The sequence below is a fragment of the Platalea leucorodia genome, assembly GCF_965183815.1.
Source record: "Platalea leucorodia genome assembly, chromosome: 10".
NCBI classification, from domain to species: Eukaryota; Metazoa; Chordata; class Aves; order Pelecaniformes; family Threskiornithidae; genus Platalea; species Platalea leucorodia.
In genome coordinates, this window is record NC_138832.1 from 19,154,617 (window position 1) to 19,171,660 (window position 17,044).

At 37.6% G+C, this 17,044-nt stretch overlaps 1 protein-coding gene across 2 annotated transcripts in view; it reads right to left on the reverse strand.

The window, feature by feature from the left end:
• The window catches only part of TENM1 (teneurin transmembrane protein 1), a gene marked incomplete at both ends in the record, with an annotated part of 253,287 nt that overhangs the window by 156,295 nt on the left and 79,948 nt on the right, over positions 1–17,044 (reverse strand). For both annotated transcript variants that reach the window (XM_082322867.1, XM_082322866.1), the window contains one exon: positions 5,818–6,058. In XM_082322867.1, the coding sequence (XP_082178993.1) occupies positions 5,818–6,058 (241 nt within the window). The remainder of the gene's footprint in view (positions 1–5,817; positions 6,059–17,044) is intronic.

Below are 17,044 nucleotides of genomic sequence, written 5' to 3' on the forward strand. Positions count from 1 at the left end.
GGAAGCTACCAGGCTGCTTGCTTACTGGTGGCCATAAAATGACAACATATCTTTACTTTTAGTTATAACTTTATATACTTGTTCCATTATTCAAAATAATGAGCGAAGAGTATCTGCAGCGTGATTGTTCAAGTTACTATCTTAAGCCTGCATAAAAACCCCTTACTCATACAAATACTATCCCACTGTCCCAGGGAAGCCCACACCAGAGCTTCTCCCAAAGAAAAAATACAGTAGAGTATACGAACAATTCAAGTCGCCTTATTGTCCCTAGTGCCTGGAACTCAAATTATGCAAAAGAAGGACCCTCAAGTGCCATTGCTGCTGACATGAAAATTGTACTTCATTGTAGCTGACAAATGTTTATATTTTTATTTCCATAAAAGATGCTTTCATTCTCGCATTATTAAATTTAGGGTCATATTTATGGCTTTTATTTTAAGTTCATGGTCATATTTACAGTTTTCAATTTATCTTTTACAATTCAGAAGTCTTAAATATTTTTAGATCTTTTCTGCTGTGCAGTGAAAACACAAGGGACTTGGACGGAATTTAAAACCCTTGCCATGTGTCTGTTTTTAATATGGCCAGCCTCTCTATAGGTTAGATTTATTGTTTAATTAGGTAGAAAATGACAAAATACAAGTGAAATGTCATAATAGCAAATACTAACCAACATGATTTGAAGGAAAGATCATAAACGAAGCCCTCCCCTGCATTTATTCTTGGACTAACCACAAGTCCAGTCATTTACCTCAGGAGCAGGCTCCATTGGCAAACAAGTTCCTAATGAATGGCATTGCTCAAATAGTAATTGTCTCCCTGCTTGGTGGTTTATGACCATCAACACCTGTGTGCCTGGGGAGCTGTAAAAGCCGTTCTGTTTGCTATGGAAACCTTCAAATGGGAAAAAGGCAGGCACAGAAGTGCTTTCTGTAACTCTGCACTGGGGGCAAGATTCACAAGATGCTCAAATGAAGAGACCAAAGAGAAAAAATAAACCTTCCGAGAGCTCAGACTGAACCCTGTGAGTGTGTATTTATATATGCATTTTTCTTTAATTATTTCCGCTTTTAGCACTCCTCCAGCTTAAACAAAAAGTGAGTATGTAAAGGTTTCTGTGCTTTAAAAGGCTATCAATGTACTTTTTGAAGAGCACAAATAATTAAGGGCTTGATTAAAAAAAGAATAGGGGAAAACCACAGTATAAATCTTTTGATAAGTGATAGTTGTCAAGATCTCCCCTATACTAAACAGAATTATAAACAAGATGATATTTTTAGGACAACAGAAATCCAGATAGTCTTAAATATGCACCTTAAATAACTATATAAAACAGAAAGGGACGACTCCATCTATACGATGAGCTGAATAAACTTCTTGAACTCCACAACTCTCAAAGTTTTTAAGCGTTTAGAGCCATAATCAAACTTTAGGGCTCTGAAATATTGCTGAATATTAAATCGTAAATCACTAAAAATCATAACAGCCTTGAACCCCAAATACTTCTCTTATTATTCTAGTACTTCAAAATTTTATATAAATTAATGATAATTGAATCTCAGGTTCATGGTCTGGTACCTCACCGTCCCCTTAGAGGAGCTATTACCATGGTGATAAGATTGCTTAAATTAAGCTGTCTTTTTCCACAGTACTTGGCTCATTGCCAGCGCAGTGAAGGGAGATTTCAGTCCATTCAGCACAGCATTAACCTTACTGCCAACACTGCTAAATGGGTTAGAGGAACTAGAAAGAAATTTCATTTAAAAAAGGAAGGAACAAGCGGATATGTAAAATGTTGAAGCACAAAACAGGACTAAAAATAAACATTTTGAAACAAAATCGAAATTAGGTAAGTTTTGATATTTAGACAGAAAACTTAAAAATTCTAATGCTTGGGTAATCTAAATGCAGAACTTTACTGAAAAGAAACGTGTCCAATGGTTTATCCATAAGGGAACTGTAACGGACTATAAGGAGGATCAGAAATAATGTCAGGGACAAATCCCTTTTTAACATCTATTTTTTTCTTCTTATTTAGGAATTTGACTGAACCCACAAAAAAGCAAGATATGGAAACAAATACTGATTCAACTAACAGGGCATGGAGAAAATGAAAAATACTCCTTTGAATTGTCAGGGTTTAATACGTACTCCATAAAAAGTAGTAAGCTATGTTCAGATGGGGCTGTCAGAGATAATGACAATGTATTACACTGTAAATCACAAGATTTGAAACATTAGAGCAAAGTATCTATGAAACCTGAAAAAACAATTATTTTAGTGGAAAGGAAGGGAATAGGCAGTAGGTTGCAAGTACTTTATTCTGGGGGAGAAGAAAAAAATCAATTTATGTAAGAGCCCAATAACATTATCCTAAAAAAGAGAATCAATGTTTCCTGTGTTTTTATGTGGTGTGAGAGATCCTTGCAGTCTTTTTCTGGCAATACTTACAAATTATTTTTCTGTGTGACAATGAAATTACTGCATGTTCATAAGTCATTTTAATAATGATTTTTTTTTTTTTTTTTAAAACTGTGTGTGCATGCATACAGATAGAGCCTGCATTTGCATTTACAGGCACATTACAGCGCTGAAGGCTGCAGCACAGTCAGTCGGCAGTTTGAGCTGTTCCACCTCCTACAGGTACGGCTCTTCTCCAGTTTCTTCAGCAACAGCTACTCTACGACATGTCCTCTGAAGTTTTAAAGGTGTTCCTAATTCTTATTTTCGTTTGGGTTGCTTATCATCAGAATAACTGCCAGAGTTAGAGAACTGGCCTTGGCAATGACATACATCTAGACTCTATTTTTGGCTTTGCCAAAAGCTCGTGTGAACTTGAACAAGTAATTTCGCCTTTCCAAGTCAGTCTCCTCATTAAACAGTTGGGCTAGTAAGCTGGGTCCTGACAAAACTGTTCTGCAGATTAGTCCATGCATATAACACCTCTAGATGAAGGACGAAACAGAATTTCTGATTTGCCCTTTTCTATAAAAAATCCAACAAAATTTTACTCCACAAAAAAACTTTCCCAACACATACCTCAGTATATGTCTTTACTACAGCCCTTTGCAGTCTAATCTAGAGTTTCAAATTCTAATTACAATAGAATACATGCTTAATCAGAGTATTGCAAACATTTTCAGAACTACAGAATTTTCTTTTACATAAATATGACACATTAACCTCATGAGCAGACTCATAAACTTGCTTCACTTCTGACTGTCCAGAGTGACCAGGGTTTACAGTCACATGATTAGTTCTAGGAAACCTTCTCCTGTCTGAAAATTCTCTAATATTACATGGCTGTAGATAAACCATGTGAACACATGTGCTGTTTCTGGATTAACAGGAGATACAGTTGGAAGAAAAGCTGAACATGTGCATTCTGATTTTTGCCTAGCTATTACAGTAGTGAATACATTACTGTCTAAGTCTTCTTTCTGATTGCAAATGTTCCAAATTTAAACAAAAAAAAATCTGCTTAGACATATTAGGTATGTACATATTGGGTAGATTTGGTACTATTAAAGATTTAGCACAGAAATAGAGCTGCCATTAATATGTTTCCCTTTATTTTGTAGGATTATTTTTAATGGGCAGCTAAATGTTAATGGAGAAGGAAAGCAAGAGAATCCACACATTAGGCCAAAGTATTTGTTCAATTCTAGCTGAATCATTCCCTGTTAAAGGAAGAAAAAACAGGCTGCACGCCTTTCTCTTTCTCTAAGGCTGTATTGTGTACTATAGACTTCTGGGAAGCGGTGATCACAAATGTTTTTTATTACAATGTTCCCCTGCTATATCACTTGTCTGCACATAAACTGTAGATACATCTTGGCAAACAGTCTCACAGATTCTACTTTCAGATAATATAGCCTTTCCGCCAGCTGCATGAGAGGCTGCAGCTAGCTACCAGAGGGTGCACGAAATCAGCTGAAACAACCACTGAAGGGTAGGAATGTGGAAAATCCCCAGACTTTGTGAATCGCTAACATGTAGCCCACAGTATGTTTTCCAGTCTGAATTCCTAATCCAGTGCACAGCCCTTTCATCGATATCCAATTACATACTTATAGCTATAACTACGTGTCTGTGTATTTGTCCTTTATGAGAAGTTTCAAATTTGCAAAAATAACAAGAAACTACAAAAATGAAACTGAACTCAAAAGAGACCTAAAATTGCAAAGTATTTTCCCCAATGAGCTCTGACGAGAATATAGTGAATAGGGATGCAGAAAGGGTCAACAAGATCTCCCTAACTGTTAACTGAAGAGAACCAAAAGGTACTTAATGGGTACAGAACGCCCAAGGATCCGCCTTATATGCAGTAGAAAGTACAGAATATATAAGCTTGTTACACCAGAAATGATGGAGATTTATCTTTATAAAGATTATGTAAACAGAAGCTTCTAGCTCTAGAAGGACTAGCTGAACTAAAATTTTGTTTATGTTCACTTTTGGAGAAAAGTTTCCATCCTCCTTGATTCTTTTTGTGATTTGTCCTTAAGACAAATAAGGAAAATTTTATTTCGGAATGAATCAGCTTATTCTTCAATCCCAACTTAATAGCCTTTCAGAGAAGAAAAACTTAATTTGACACTTGTGATTAGCAGCAGTTAAGTGTTTAAAGACGTATACTAAAATTAAGCTTTGTAATAAAATAAAACCAACCTTCTTGCAAAAGAACAAAATTTAGGTTTCAGTGATTACTTGTGATAACTGGCCCTTGGACATATGTGTATCAAAAAGAAAACATTTCTATGCATAATACCTTATGTTCTCTGGATCAGATTAGTTGGATGTCAGACATTCATCTGTTTCACCAAATACAACTTTCACACAGTCAGGCACTTTACATGTTTTAAAATGCCAAAACCCGAAGGAAACCCTAGTCAAAACTTCTTGGTGCTCTGGTCACAATGAAGAGGAAGAAAGTTTTAGAAAATCAAGGGCTTGTTTTAAGCATCAAGTCAGCAAACACAGCTGGAGTGGAAAGCCATCAAATTAGCTAATACTTATGAGGAACAAAAAAAGCTTATTATAGCCAAAAAGTCAGAGGAAACTGCGTGTTTACCTCTGTGGAAGAACTTTGGGTACTGAAACACAGGTATGCTGAATACAGAATGTATTTGCTTTCAATTATTTTTCAGAGTAGATTATTTGCATAAATTGTGAATGATCCTGAAGTTGAACCCTCCCTTCCCCAGCTCCCGGAGGTAACGCTCTCCATGCTCAATGCCTGTCTCGGGCCTGTATCATTTCTCCATTACCAAATTATATTCTTTGTGTATATATGCAATAAAGTGTTTAAATATGCATTGAGGAAAATATTATTTTAGTATTATTTCCTATCTTTTCTTATCCACAGAAAAGCTACAGCCTGACCACTGACTGACTCCAGAAGTGCCAGAGTACATCGATTAAACAAAACTTGTATTCGCTGATTACAAAATGGCCCTGGGAGAATGTGGGAAGGTGAGACAAGTACACAAGCACACAAGCACAAATCCTGACTGCACACAACTCTAAAATACCTATGTGATCTACACACCTTAAGGAAACCAACGTCTTCCAAAACCTTGCAAAACACGTACTATTAGCATTTTCAGCATTACTGATCTAGATGAATGAAGTCAATAAGGCCTCACATGGCTACACGACATGGCCTCAAATCAAAATGCACTGGCATGTCCTAAACTACGAACTTGTAATTCCCCATCACCATCTCATGTCAACGTCAGGCCTCCTCCCAATAATTTTTTTTTTTTTTTTTAACATTTTGAGATACATTGTGTACAACAGGTTGGTGTTTACCTGGTTTCCAGCGGTATGTTGCTGTTCAAGACCCAGCTGTTATGGAGATGCACTGAATCTTGTGTACTGGTGGGGGGAGTTGGGGCAGCAGGACTGGGCTGGCTACGGGTGGTCATTGATCTTCTCTGGAGAGAATCGGCTGTTGGAGGTGGTTTTCTGGCGCAGGTGCACGCGTGCGGTGGCGGAGGTGGTGGTGGGAGGGGTCTGAAGGTGAACTGGTTGTGTGGGCTACCTGGCATATCTGAAACAACAAGGAAAAGGCAAAGAAACCCAGAGAGCGTTATTATTTTAAAAAGATCAAGAAAGCATGAGCATGATATAATATTTATTGGGATTAAAGCATTGTGCTTTATCATGTTGTTAACCCAGTTGCCTGTAAAATGTTGTTGCAAGATATGAAATAATTTAAGATATAATACTCTACTGAAACGGAGAATATCTGACATAGACACACACCCTCCACCACTGTAGTTCGGGAGTTCAACAAAAAAACAAAAAAGAAAAAGGAAAAAAAAAAAAAAGAAGATGATATAACATTCACTTAATTTGTCATAGGATTTTTTGGGGAGGACGGTAAAGAACAAATAAATCAAGTTGACATTGAATTGCAGCACAGATACCAACTGATTTCATGAGGTATAAATCTCATTTAAGAATGCCTGTGAAAGAAATAGACACAGTATAAGAATTAAGTCTTGCACTTCAAATCAAGAGAGAAAATAATTGAATAATTCCTACCACCTAACAAACATCTTTCATGAAAGAAGGTTAACACATCTTTTTGAGCCTGTTACTGCATTTGTTAAACAAGACCTGGGAAAAGGCCCTCATCAAGACTATCTGAAGCACTAATGAGCCAGCTACCCAGAGAAAAGGTTTTGTGGCAGCTGAAGGCAGATGAGCTGGCAAGGAGCTCACAGCCACCGGACCAGGCTGTGAAGGAGATGGAGTGAAAGACGTGCATGGTGGGTACCCAAGGCCCGGCTACCTGTGCGGCCGCTGCCCTACGGGACCCTCAGCGCTGCCCTCGAGCACCCGAGAAGGACGCTGTAACTGCACAGGTCCTGCCCTGTGCTAACTCTGCTCCACGGCAATAAGGCGGCTCAGCCTGTGCCAGTGAGCCTCAATCCTCTTGCAAAAGACAACGAAGATACAAATATGGTGTAACGGTACTTTGAAGGGACAATAAAATCTTGTTTTCTCTACTTCCCTCAAGAGTCTCCAAAGCCTCTCAGTACAGCAAGAAACATAGCTATGGAGAACTGAGGCAAGAAATTCATTTTTAAAAGAACAATAACAAACACTTTGCAAAGAAGATGCTGACAAAAATTGCTGCCAGACTGGGTGAACTGTGAAGCTGTTAACCTGAAACTCTTCCAGCTAATTTACCTCAGTGTCTAACACGGCTTTGTCCCATTTCTATACTCACCCTCACTCTCCCTTTTACCTTAGCAGATGTCCAGTTAAATTTCCATAAAACCAGCTGGAGCGGAGCTCTGATGAACCTGCAAAAATTCCCTGCAAGGAACTGTTGTTGCCATCCACTTACAACACATGCTTTCTTTAAATTATGACACGATGTGTCTTCAAGGTGAGAGATGAAAGCGTGCCCTTTCCCTTCTTGGAACGGCTGGTGGAAAAAAAGCACTTTTTTCTCCGTGACAGTCACAATTTAGCCCAACTGAAGAAACAAGGTTGTTCAGTGCTCCACATAAGCTTTTCTATGCTGTGGTAAGCAAAGCTGTCACGGATTTGGCCCAGGCTTAATCCTTTTAATTTCATTGATCTTTTATCAAGGCAGCATTCTTACAGTTGCATTAAGGTTTACGCTGTAATATTAGTTTGCGTATACCAGAAAAGCATTTCTAAGCATATTAGAAAATTGGAGACCTCAGTAAATTAAGTCACTGGAGTCAACAGTCCAGAGCTCTGAAATAATCTGCTAAGGCACTTTCATATAATAATTAATCTCAGTAAATCCTGTATCCTGCTATTTTAGAATTGAAAGCTACCTAAATTTTGGACATAATATTTGATGTCCAGCACCCTCAAGTATTTGATCAATGCCATTCCCTTACTTAGTGGTATCAATCTTAAATCCACTCTACAGAAAATTTGCAGGATTATTATACATCTCATAATTTGCATGACAAGTCATTTTAATGGTTGTGCCACTGTCCTGTTAGAAAATTGATGACCTTCGCCAGGACAGGCAGTTAGACTCTGCAAGGTACATCAAAAGCTATGCAGTAAATGCCGAGCAGCCAAGGTGACTGCTGCTCTAGGTAAATGGGAAAAAAAAAATGTATCATCTATATGGCAACACATCTTTTAGTTCCTTTCTTCCCCTTTTATCTGTACTGTCCTTATCCTGTCAATAGCATGCAATTATCTGGCAAATAGTTTAGTTTGTTCCATGCAATAGACTGGTTCTGCTTTGTGAACCATAAAGTATTTCTGGTTGGTAGGGTACTTTATATCTCCCAGTGCAATTTATCACGATACATTAATGCATCAGATTTCCTGGGGGATCCCTTTTTAATTATCACACTTGTCACCCCTTCATCCAGCTACTGGCATCACAGAAAATCTCACGTCAGATTCCCAAGTATTTGGGTGATTTAAAGACAAGTCTTCTGCATCAGACCTTCACTTCAGTGAAGCAACGCAAACTCATTATGCTGAGAATCAGCCTGAGTTTCCAATTAATTTTTACAGACTTTCTAATCTGGCAAAGTTATTTTTATTTTGCTTGAAACTAAGTCTACATCTCATTAACTTTATTTTTATACCACAAAAAATGTTGCTTGAGATACAAAGCAGCATTATATCTAAATATGCACACTTACGATTCTTCAGGACTCTGAATAAACAGCAGACTCTGTAAAATAACTCAATGCAACATCATTTAAATACCTAAAAAGTGATATTACAGAAGATAATTTGTCTAAAGCCAACAAGTTTCCAAAATGTATGGGAGTGATATAGAAATTAGCTTAGCTATGAATTTTTATCCCATTGTTATTGTTCAGCATAATGTTATCCATAACAACTCCTGTTTTTATTTTTAGTGGTTGCTAATGATATTCAGATTTTTGAATTTTTTCTACATCAAAAAAGTCTACATATGATATGCAAATACAGCGTTATTTGTTTTCAATGTGTTCATTGACATGGTAGAAGTTTCCATTCATCTAAAAATATAACTATAAAGCATGATTTCAGCTCAAACTTTACAATAATGTTCTTCAAATCAGATTTTCACCTGAGGAGCGTCCAAGCCAGAAGAGATGCTCTTGGCCCTCACTGTTGGCCTTCTCATCTGCACTTGCATTTAGCCCATTTTTTTTCAGACAGAAGGGGCTGTTTAGAAAATGTCTAGATTCTTTCCCCTGAGAATTCATTATTTTTAAATAGTTCTCTCATTTCAGCAGAGCACATCTAGAACTGTGATGTCTCCTGAAAAGATCTAGATAACATTCTGCTGCTTTGTTGTATATTGCATCTGCTTTGTTCTACTCTAACTTGCACACTCCCCATCCACTCCACAAACTCCACTTAAACTTCCTTCCCTCCCCCCCCTTTTTTTTTTTATTTTTAGGGTTTTTGCTTTCGTTCTTCAATAATGATGTTAATTTGTTTAGCTTTTTTATTTTGAGACACTTCCCAAATTCCATGCACTCGCTCCAAAAGAGAAACCACTGTATTGATGCTAGCTATAAACAAGGAAAACTTTCCTTGTAATTCTGCTAGTTTAAAGGATTTCTACCCGCTCTCCCTTCTTTGAATTATCAAGGGAGGAGTTCTGCTTCTGTCCTGAATGTTTCTTGTTCTTTGGTTCTGACTCATTCTTTTGGACGCCCCTTGATCAATATTGAACACACGCTGCTCCGTGGCAGTTGTCTAATGGAGCTTGGTATCCTACAGTTATGGAGCACAGACCTCAACGGCTCCTCTTCAGCTGCTGAGTTCTGCTACTACTGCTTTTTTCTTCAGAAGATATAATAATTTAGATCTTGCTTTTTTACTAGGCCTCTACTTTTCAGAAAGTGGAAAGTTAATTAACTTAGATACTTCCCTTACTCTGCCATGTTGGTTAAGTGCTACTCTGTTCAAAAGTTACTGGAGGCACAGACCAATGGACAAGAGCAGCATTAACATAAACTCATTTTCCTTAAGAGTCAGGCTAAAATGCCTTTGTAATCATAAACATGTAGCTAAATTGCTTTATAGACTGACAAAAATGAAATAAGCAGCTTTATCAACTAGTTAGCACCTGATTACAAATTAGTTTTGAAAATAAGCCAGGCCTTTGCTGAAGTATTTTCCTAACAGTTTTGAAGTATACTTTACTGTACTTTTTGGATCCACATAGAAAGAAGGCGTAATTGAACTGTTTTATCATTTACTGACAAGACTACAATAGCCTGTATCGTTACTAAGTGAAGTATATCAGAGAGAATATATTAAAAAGTAATGAGCCTTAAAAGGTTTGCATCTAACCTATAGTGCTTTTGAGATATTTTAATTTTTTCAGTTCCTAAATTCATTATTTATTGGTATGTTTGGATTTTTTTTCTAACTAGACATGTCTCAGCTGAGTATGAATTAGCTTGCAATCCATTATTTAATGAACAAAATAGCAATATATGTTCAGAGAGCTTAGTTTAGTTTATTTAGAAGTTCTACGGGTATATTACTGCTCAGTTACAAACCAAGCTGTAATTTTTTTCTCAAGCAGAGATGAAAGAGCATAATGTTATTTATCAAAACAGAGCCTTGGATCAGGTAAATCTGCATCATGCAGGAAGATGTGTCTGACACCATCTAACAGGATGGAACGATTATGCCCAGAGCACTGTGCCCAACTTACATAAATGAGCACTGAAGAACTGGAAAAGATTCTGTGCAGGGAAGAGAGAATCTGAATGCTTAAGACTAGAGATAAAAAGCATAGAATAAAAATTCTCAGATTTACAATGAGATTTATGCTCTGGGTCTAAGACGACAAACTAAGAATTAGATGTAGGTGCTACCATTGCAGAGTGCTGGCTCTGCTGCCTGTTAATGTACTTACTGATGTTGAGTAAGTCTTTACATCCTTTTGTTCCATTCTAAATTTAAAATTACTCTTTTTCTACTTTTGCACCAATGACCTTACTAAGCCCCTAATTATTTTTTGCCTATCTCTGAATTCCTTTTATTTTTGCTGTCACATATTTTGAGAAAAGGTGAATATGAAAAAAAAAAATTGTATGAAATTGCTCTATTGATGTATAAATTTTTGTTGTGTTTCAATAATCTACTCTACACTTGCTCCTTCTGATGTAGCTCAACATTTAGTTGGCCTACCTTACTTGCAAAATCCTTTGCTTTGCGAACTTTGTCAGACCACTAGGATAGAAAAGTATCTAACCAGTACCTTTAATACCAATTTACCTTTAGATTATTGTTTTGCTGTATATAATTTTTTTCTCAGCCTTACTACACAGTAATCTTCCGGAATATAAAATATCAAACATCTCTAAAGAATTCTACAAACCATATGGTTTTATGCAAAACAAAGTTTATAATGTAATAAAAGCTTATAAACTAAAGGTCATATGGACTCAAAGTTTACATACTAAGTAAAAGAGATTTAGAGACCTCAGAAACCGCTACTGCTTCCCACCACAGCCTGAGTCAGTACTCGCGCCCAAGGTGCTTTCAACTCGCCTCTGCGGCAGCAGATTTTCCTTGCTGAGCAGATTGGGATGGCCCAGAACAGACTGAGGGTGGGAGGGACCAGTTAAGCATTGGGGATCATCAAGGGGCTCTGGGCACTTTATTTATCAGTAGAGGTGTGCCCTCAAATAGCCAAGTATATAATTTCATACCATACTGCCACTCTAAGAGCAGAATGAATCCTAGGTATCATTATTTAGGCTGGGCTGAAAACACAGCACTTCACTTTCAAAGAAAAAATAACAGAGATCTTATGTCACGTACTTTGAATGGCATCAGTGAGCATAAATACAGCTGGATTTACATTATAATAATGTAATGATGTCAAACAAATGATGTATCATACTTAAACACTCAGTCCAATGTGTTCATATGGATCCCATTAAATGTTTATGTTCTCAGTGTCACATATGTTCAATTCCCTTGAATCCCTTACAGTTACTCACACACACGATAACAGCTTCTAACTTGTAGTGTGTGGATCATTTTGACAGAAAGAGATTTGGTAAAATAAGAATTCTAATAATTTCTTAATGCTAACAGAAACCTATTTCTCCTTCAGCATTTCCAAGTTTAGCCATATTTAAAAATGAGATATGATGGCAATTCAACTCTTTTTAAAACATGACTAACATTTACATTGAATGTTGTATGGTCTAAACATGTGGGGAAAAACTCTATTCTGCATATAAGCTACAGAGACAGCACGGACTTCTTATGATGGCTGTGCAGCACCTCCTTTTCTGTTTTTACATTAACAGTCAAAACTTGTACTGTAAGACCCGAGTGACTGTATTTTGGAAACACTCATAGTGGACCTCATTCTAGGAAATTTCACAAAAACGTGATTACCCAGTTTTGAACACCAGACTAAAAAGAGACAATGGGAGCATCACCAGCAGGTCTCTGTTTAAAACAGTTGCTTTTGCAGAAGTAAATTCTTTATGTTTCTTTAATTGTTTAATACATTTTCTTGTGAAATAGTGCTAAACAGCTAAAATTCCTTCTGGAGTCCATATTTATTTAGGTAGACTTATATGAGCCTGGGATTTTCCCATTATTTTAATTTACATTTTTGGTCCATTTCTAACAGAGAAGTGCTAGATTACTTGAAGTCTATTAGAAAATCTTCACAAATCAAATAGTATAAATGGACTTTATTACCTGCATGTAATATTGATATTAAGTATCAACGCCTTAAAACTTCTAGCATAAGGAATTTTCATTAGCAGGCCTTTCGTATTTGCCAGTAATTTGCCATTACTTTTGCACGTCAGGATGGTAACGCTGCTGGGCTCTGTTTCTGGTAAAACATCAATTAGTAGCATGATAAAAGTGAAAAAAATACTGGAGATCTCAGTGTTTTGGAAAATACATCAGAAGTGTCTCTGCAAACAAACTGTTTCTTGACTCAGCTGCAGGAAGATGTGGGAGAATTTTTCAGGCAAAAGAATGGAGGTTAGAACTCATTAGAGAAGGAAAGGCAGTGATTTATCCCTAGGGAACTATCACATGGCCACCCCTTCCAACTTTGCTGATAGGATGCATTTAATAATATTTTGCCTTTCAAGATGCAAAAAATTCTGGCATGTGTCATCTTTGTACTGTATACTTAACCTGTCAATTTTACTTTGTAAAATTCTTGAAATAAGACTGATATACTTTTTTTTTTTAAGTCGTGCGTGGGGGGGTGTTTTTGCTTTTTCTGATGATAGAAATGTTAATATACTCAAACCAAAAGAAGGGCTTGTGGGCCCAAAGCTATCTGTGTTTTTTCTCCAGCTGTATCAGCTGGTGCAATGAAAGACATTACCTTTCCTGACAAACTTTGCCTCACTTAGGGGCACTTATATTTGTAGACCATTTGAGCTATAACAGCACTACTCCTCCTTAATTAACTCCATCACTCAGTGTTTTAACTTGGGAGCCTGATTGCTGAAGTAGAATAATTTTGGACAAAAACACTGCACTAGAAGATGCCACTCTCTGTGCTGTAGTTTGTAACCAGAAATGAGTTTCAGGTTATAACACTGTGTGCTGTGGATAAGATGCAAGTTTTAAATGTCATCATGCAGAAGCACCTGCCAATATCAACGCACTGATGCGTGTTCACATAAACTAAACATTACCAAAGGGGGGTGAAGAGCTAGAGCTCCTCAGGTGCTTTTATTCTGTTGAACTGTCTGAATTCTACCTTTGTTCTGTAGTACTTCTTCATGTAGCTGTTAAATACCAATGCATTCCATGTACAATATTTACGCAAAAACACTATTCTGTTTATGTGAAGGGCTCACATTTATGTCAATTAATATGACAAATTCAAAATGAAACGGTCCTACTCGCTCCCTTCCCCCTCCTTCGATGCGGGCGGTACATCCGTCAGATTCTCTCAGATACCCATCCAGTTGAGACAGGACTCCTCTTAAATCACCACAGTCTGCTCCAACACAAGACAGGCCCGTTGGTGCCTGACAGAGGTCAGGGACAAAATGCGAAGGGAGAAGAAAAGCAGCACTCCAATTATGATGGAGACCGAGGGAACAACTTAAACAACCAGCTCAGGCTTCCAGTGGTTTGTTTAGCAGATCAAGCAGCTGCCGGTGCAATTAATATCACACAGCAATCAAAGGACAGACGTGGAGACTGACAGCTCCCAGACGGCTTAAAGGTGGTATTTCAGGAGAATGCGTAATTCCTGCCATTATTTAAAAGTGGTGGGTTCAGTCAGTATCACGAGTTGTAACTTCTGTCAGTAGCAACTCACAGGGGACAGTACAATCACTATTCTACAACTCTGAACAAAGCGGGAGAGATTATAGCTTACCGAGTAAGCCTATCATCCAGGTTTACAAAAGCCAGGCAGTTTCAAGTAGCCTGGCAGCAAATTTTGATGACCTTAAAGGTGAAGAGATTTTGATTAAAGAGCAGTTTATGATTGGTAAAATAGGTTGCAAGCAGCCACGGCTGTAAAAATTAATGTTTCCCCAGTTATTGATGGTTTTTGGCAGTGTGATATATATTCAAGTTTTGGCCTTTGTGTCATTAAATTCATTAGCTGTGAGGGCTTTCTAAAAGGGATCTATGGGTAATGGAATTAGCAACTATAAATCATACTGAAATACACAGTGTATTTAGCCCATTAGTTCAGTGGAAATACCATGAATACGGACGTATTAAGCCACTTTGTCACCGATCTCTCTCTAGCGGACGATAACCTTCCCAGCCTGCCTCCTACCTGCTTCATCTGTGTTCCTGTTACTTTGCAACATTTTTAGGAAAAAAGACTGCTTGAGGCCATGCCCTGTTATAGACCCAAATAATGTAAAACCCTGCAGCATTCGAGTTCACTGCACAGTGATGGCTGAGGTGACGACTCTTCCATTTCAGTGCTTGCCTTCTCAAGCCTGGAGACAGTGATGAGTCCTACCAGCTGACTGAAGTACAGAATCCTGTTCAACTTAAAGCCCAGCCACGAGAGAGATCAGTTTGTTGATTCATATTTTTAAATATAAAATATTCTGTGGCTCTACAGAAATATGAAAAGATGATAAGCCCTAAGTCATGGTTAAACCTGCCAGTTACATCAGGACCCAAACTCAAGCCCTGATAAGCACGTTCACGTGCATTCCTGAAACTACCAGGGGCAAGAGCCCAAGCATATCCCCTGTCTGTTTGGACTCAGACAGAGATACCGCTTTGTTGGCAGCACTGCAAACTTTAAGTTTACTTCAAGGTGGAAGTGCCAGAAATTTCTGGCTTCAAGGATGAATCACGCTCCAGCTTCTCCCACCTGGATATACAAAGGCTTTGCTCAGGACACCTGACTCTCTGCACTCCAGATTATCATGTCAAATCCAGGCACCCAGCACGTCTCCTGACATTATTTTGCAGAGCATAATCGAAAATACTAGATCCATTTTACAATCAATACCATGTACAGATGTAGAAGCTTGAAGCTCTTCTGGATAAATCAGTAATTGTCTCTACCCCCATGTCTCTACTTCATTTTTAAGACAATCCTTTTAGAAAGATATTAATGAGGGAACATCAGGAGAAATATAGACTAGTTTCTATATTCATAATCTGAAGAACATGTTTATAGCTTATAAAGGAAAATGAAGGTCTCTATTTTATTCAATAAGACAGTATTCCATGTGTTTTTATTATGGGTTTCAACTTGACATTAAATTGCTCGATTTGAACATCTTTCCATATATTTCCAGTGGCTGTTATATGAATATAGGGAGTATTAAAAAAAAAAATTCATTTATCTGTGGTTATATACTAACTTGTGGAGGGGCAGAAAAAGCTGTCAAATGTGTCCATAATATGTAAACATATGTAGAGTTTAACTGCACCTCTATATGCATATCTATCTCAAATTCATCAAAATAATGCTAATGTAGAATTGTTTTATAAATAATACTTAGAAATATTTTTCTTGACAGAAGACTTTGCGTCCAGATTTCGTGTAAACACTGTAGCCAGTTAAATAGACTACAATGTCTGTAAGAGTACTGCAGAAAGCCTTAGGCAGGGCACAACATCACATTCAGCTGGAGGATACAGAGGAGCACAACACACGATCATCACACCAAAATAAGCTAAAAATTACTTTCAGTCATGGTATTGGTTTTTTCTAAGTAGATTTGGGCATTCAGTAGAAAAGTTTACTTCTAGACTGTTTCCCTGCCTTCCTGGGGAAGAGGTGTAGTGGTGCAGCGACGGTCCAGGGGGACCATAGCAGTGCTGGGGCCATTTGGGAGGCTCTGCTCTACAGGAGTAGAGAAGAAGAAGACAGCTTACTCAGAGCTGGCTGTTCAGAACAAATATCCCTTGACCTACAAAGTTCGACCAGAATTCACCATAAATCACTGGGCTGCATCTGATTATAAATCTGTACCCCTGTACTGGCTCTGTAGAAATGATTTCCGCTGTATTCTCTGAGATTTAATTTTAAAGTGATTCTTCTTTCCCTGTAGACTGTATGGGGTAGCAGAGCTGTTTGTTGCTATAATTTTTTGCTAGCTATTTTGGATAATCAGAGAGAAAACTTTATACAGAAGCATTCTACCAACCAATAAAATGAACGGCTTTTGGTGAAACTGAAAATGCTTTTATCTGGCTCTTCCTGGATGACTGCATATACATTCAAACGTGTTATAGAAATTAGGAGTATGATCCATTACTCTTTCTGAAGTCAAGAAGAGACTTCCGCTTCATCTTAGTGGAGGTCAGTTTTAAACACAGTTGATGAATTGACAAGCAGCAAGTACGTGGGCTTATCACTGGTGAAGAAATATTGTTGACAATTTTTTTTTTTAAATCAAAGTACATGTGGCCTCGCCTCTCCTCTCCAAGTAGTCTGACCTATAAAATAATTTGTAATTAATACATGAATTACAGTAGGACAGATTTTTCTCAACAACCTTACTAGTTCCCTGTTGGTCGGGATGGAGAGCTCGCAGGAAACCAGAGGGTTTCCTTCCGCTTCACTTATATT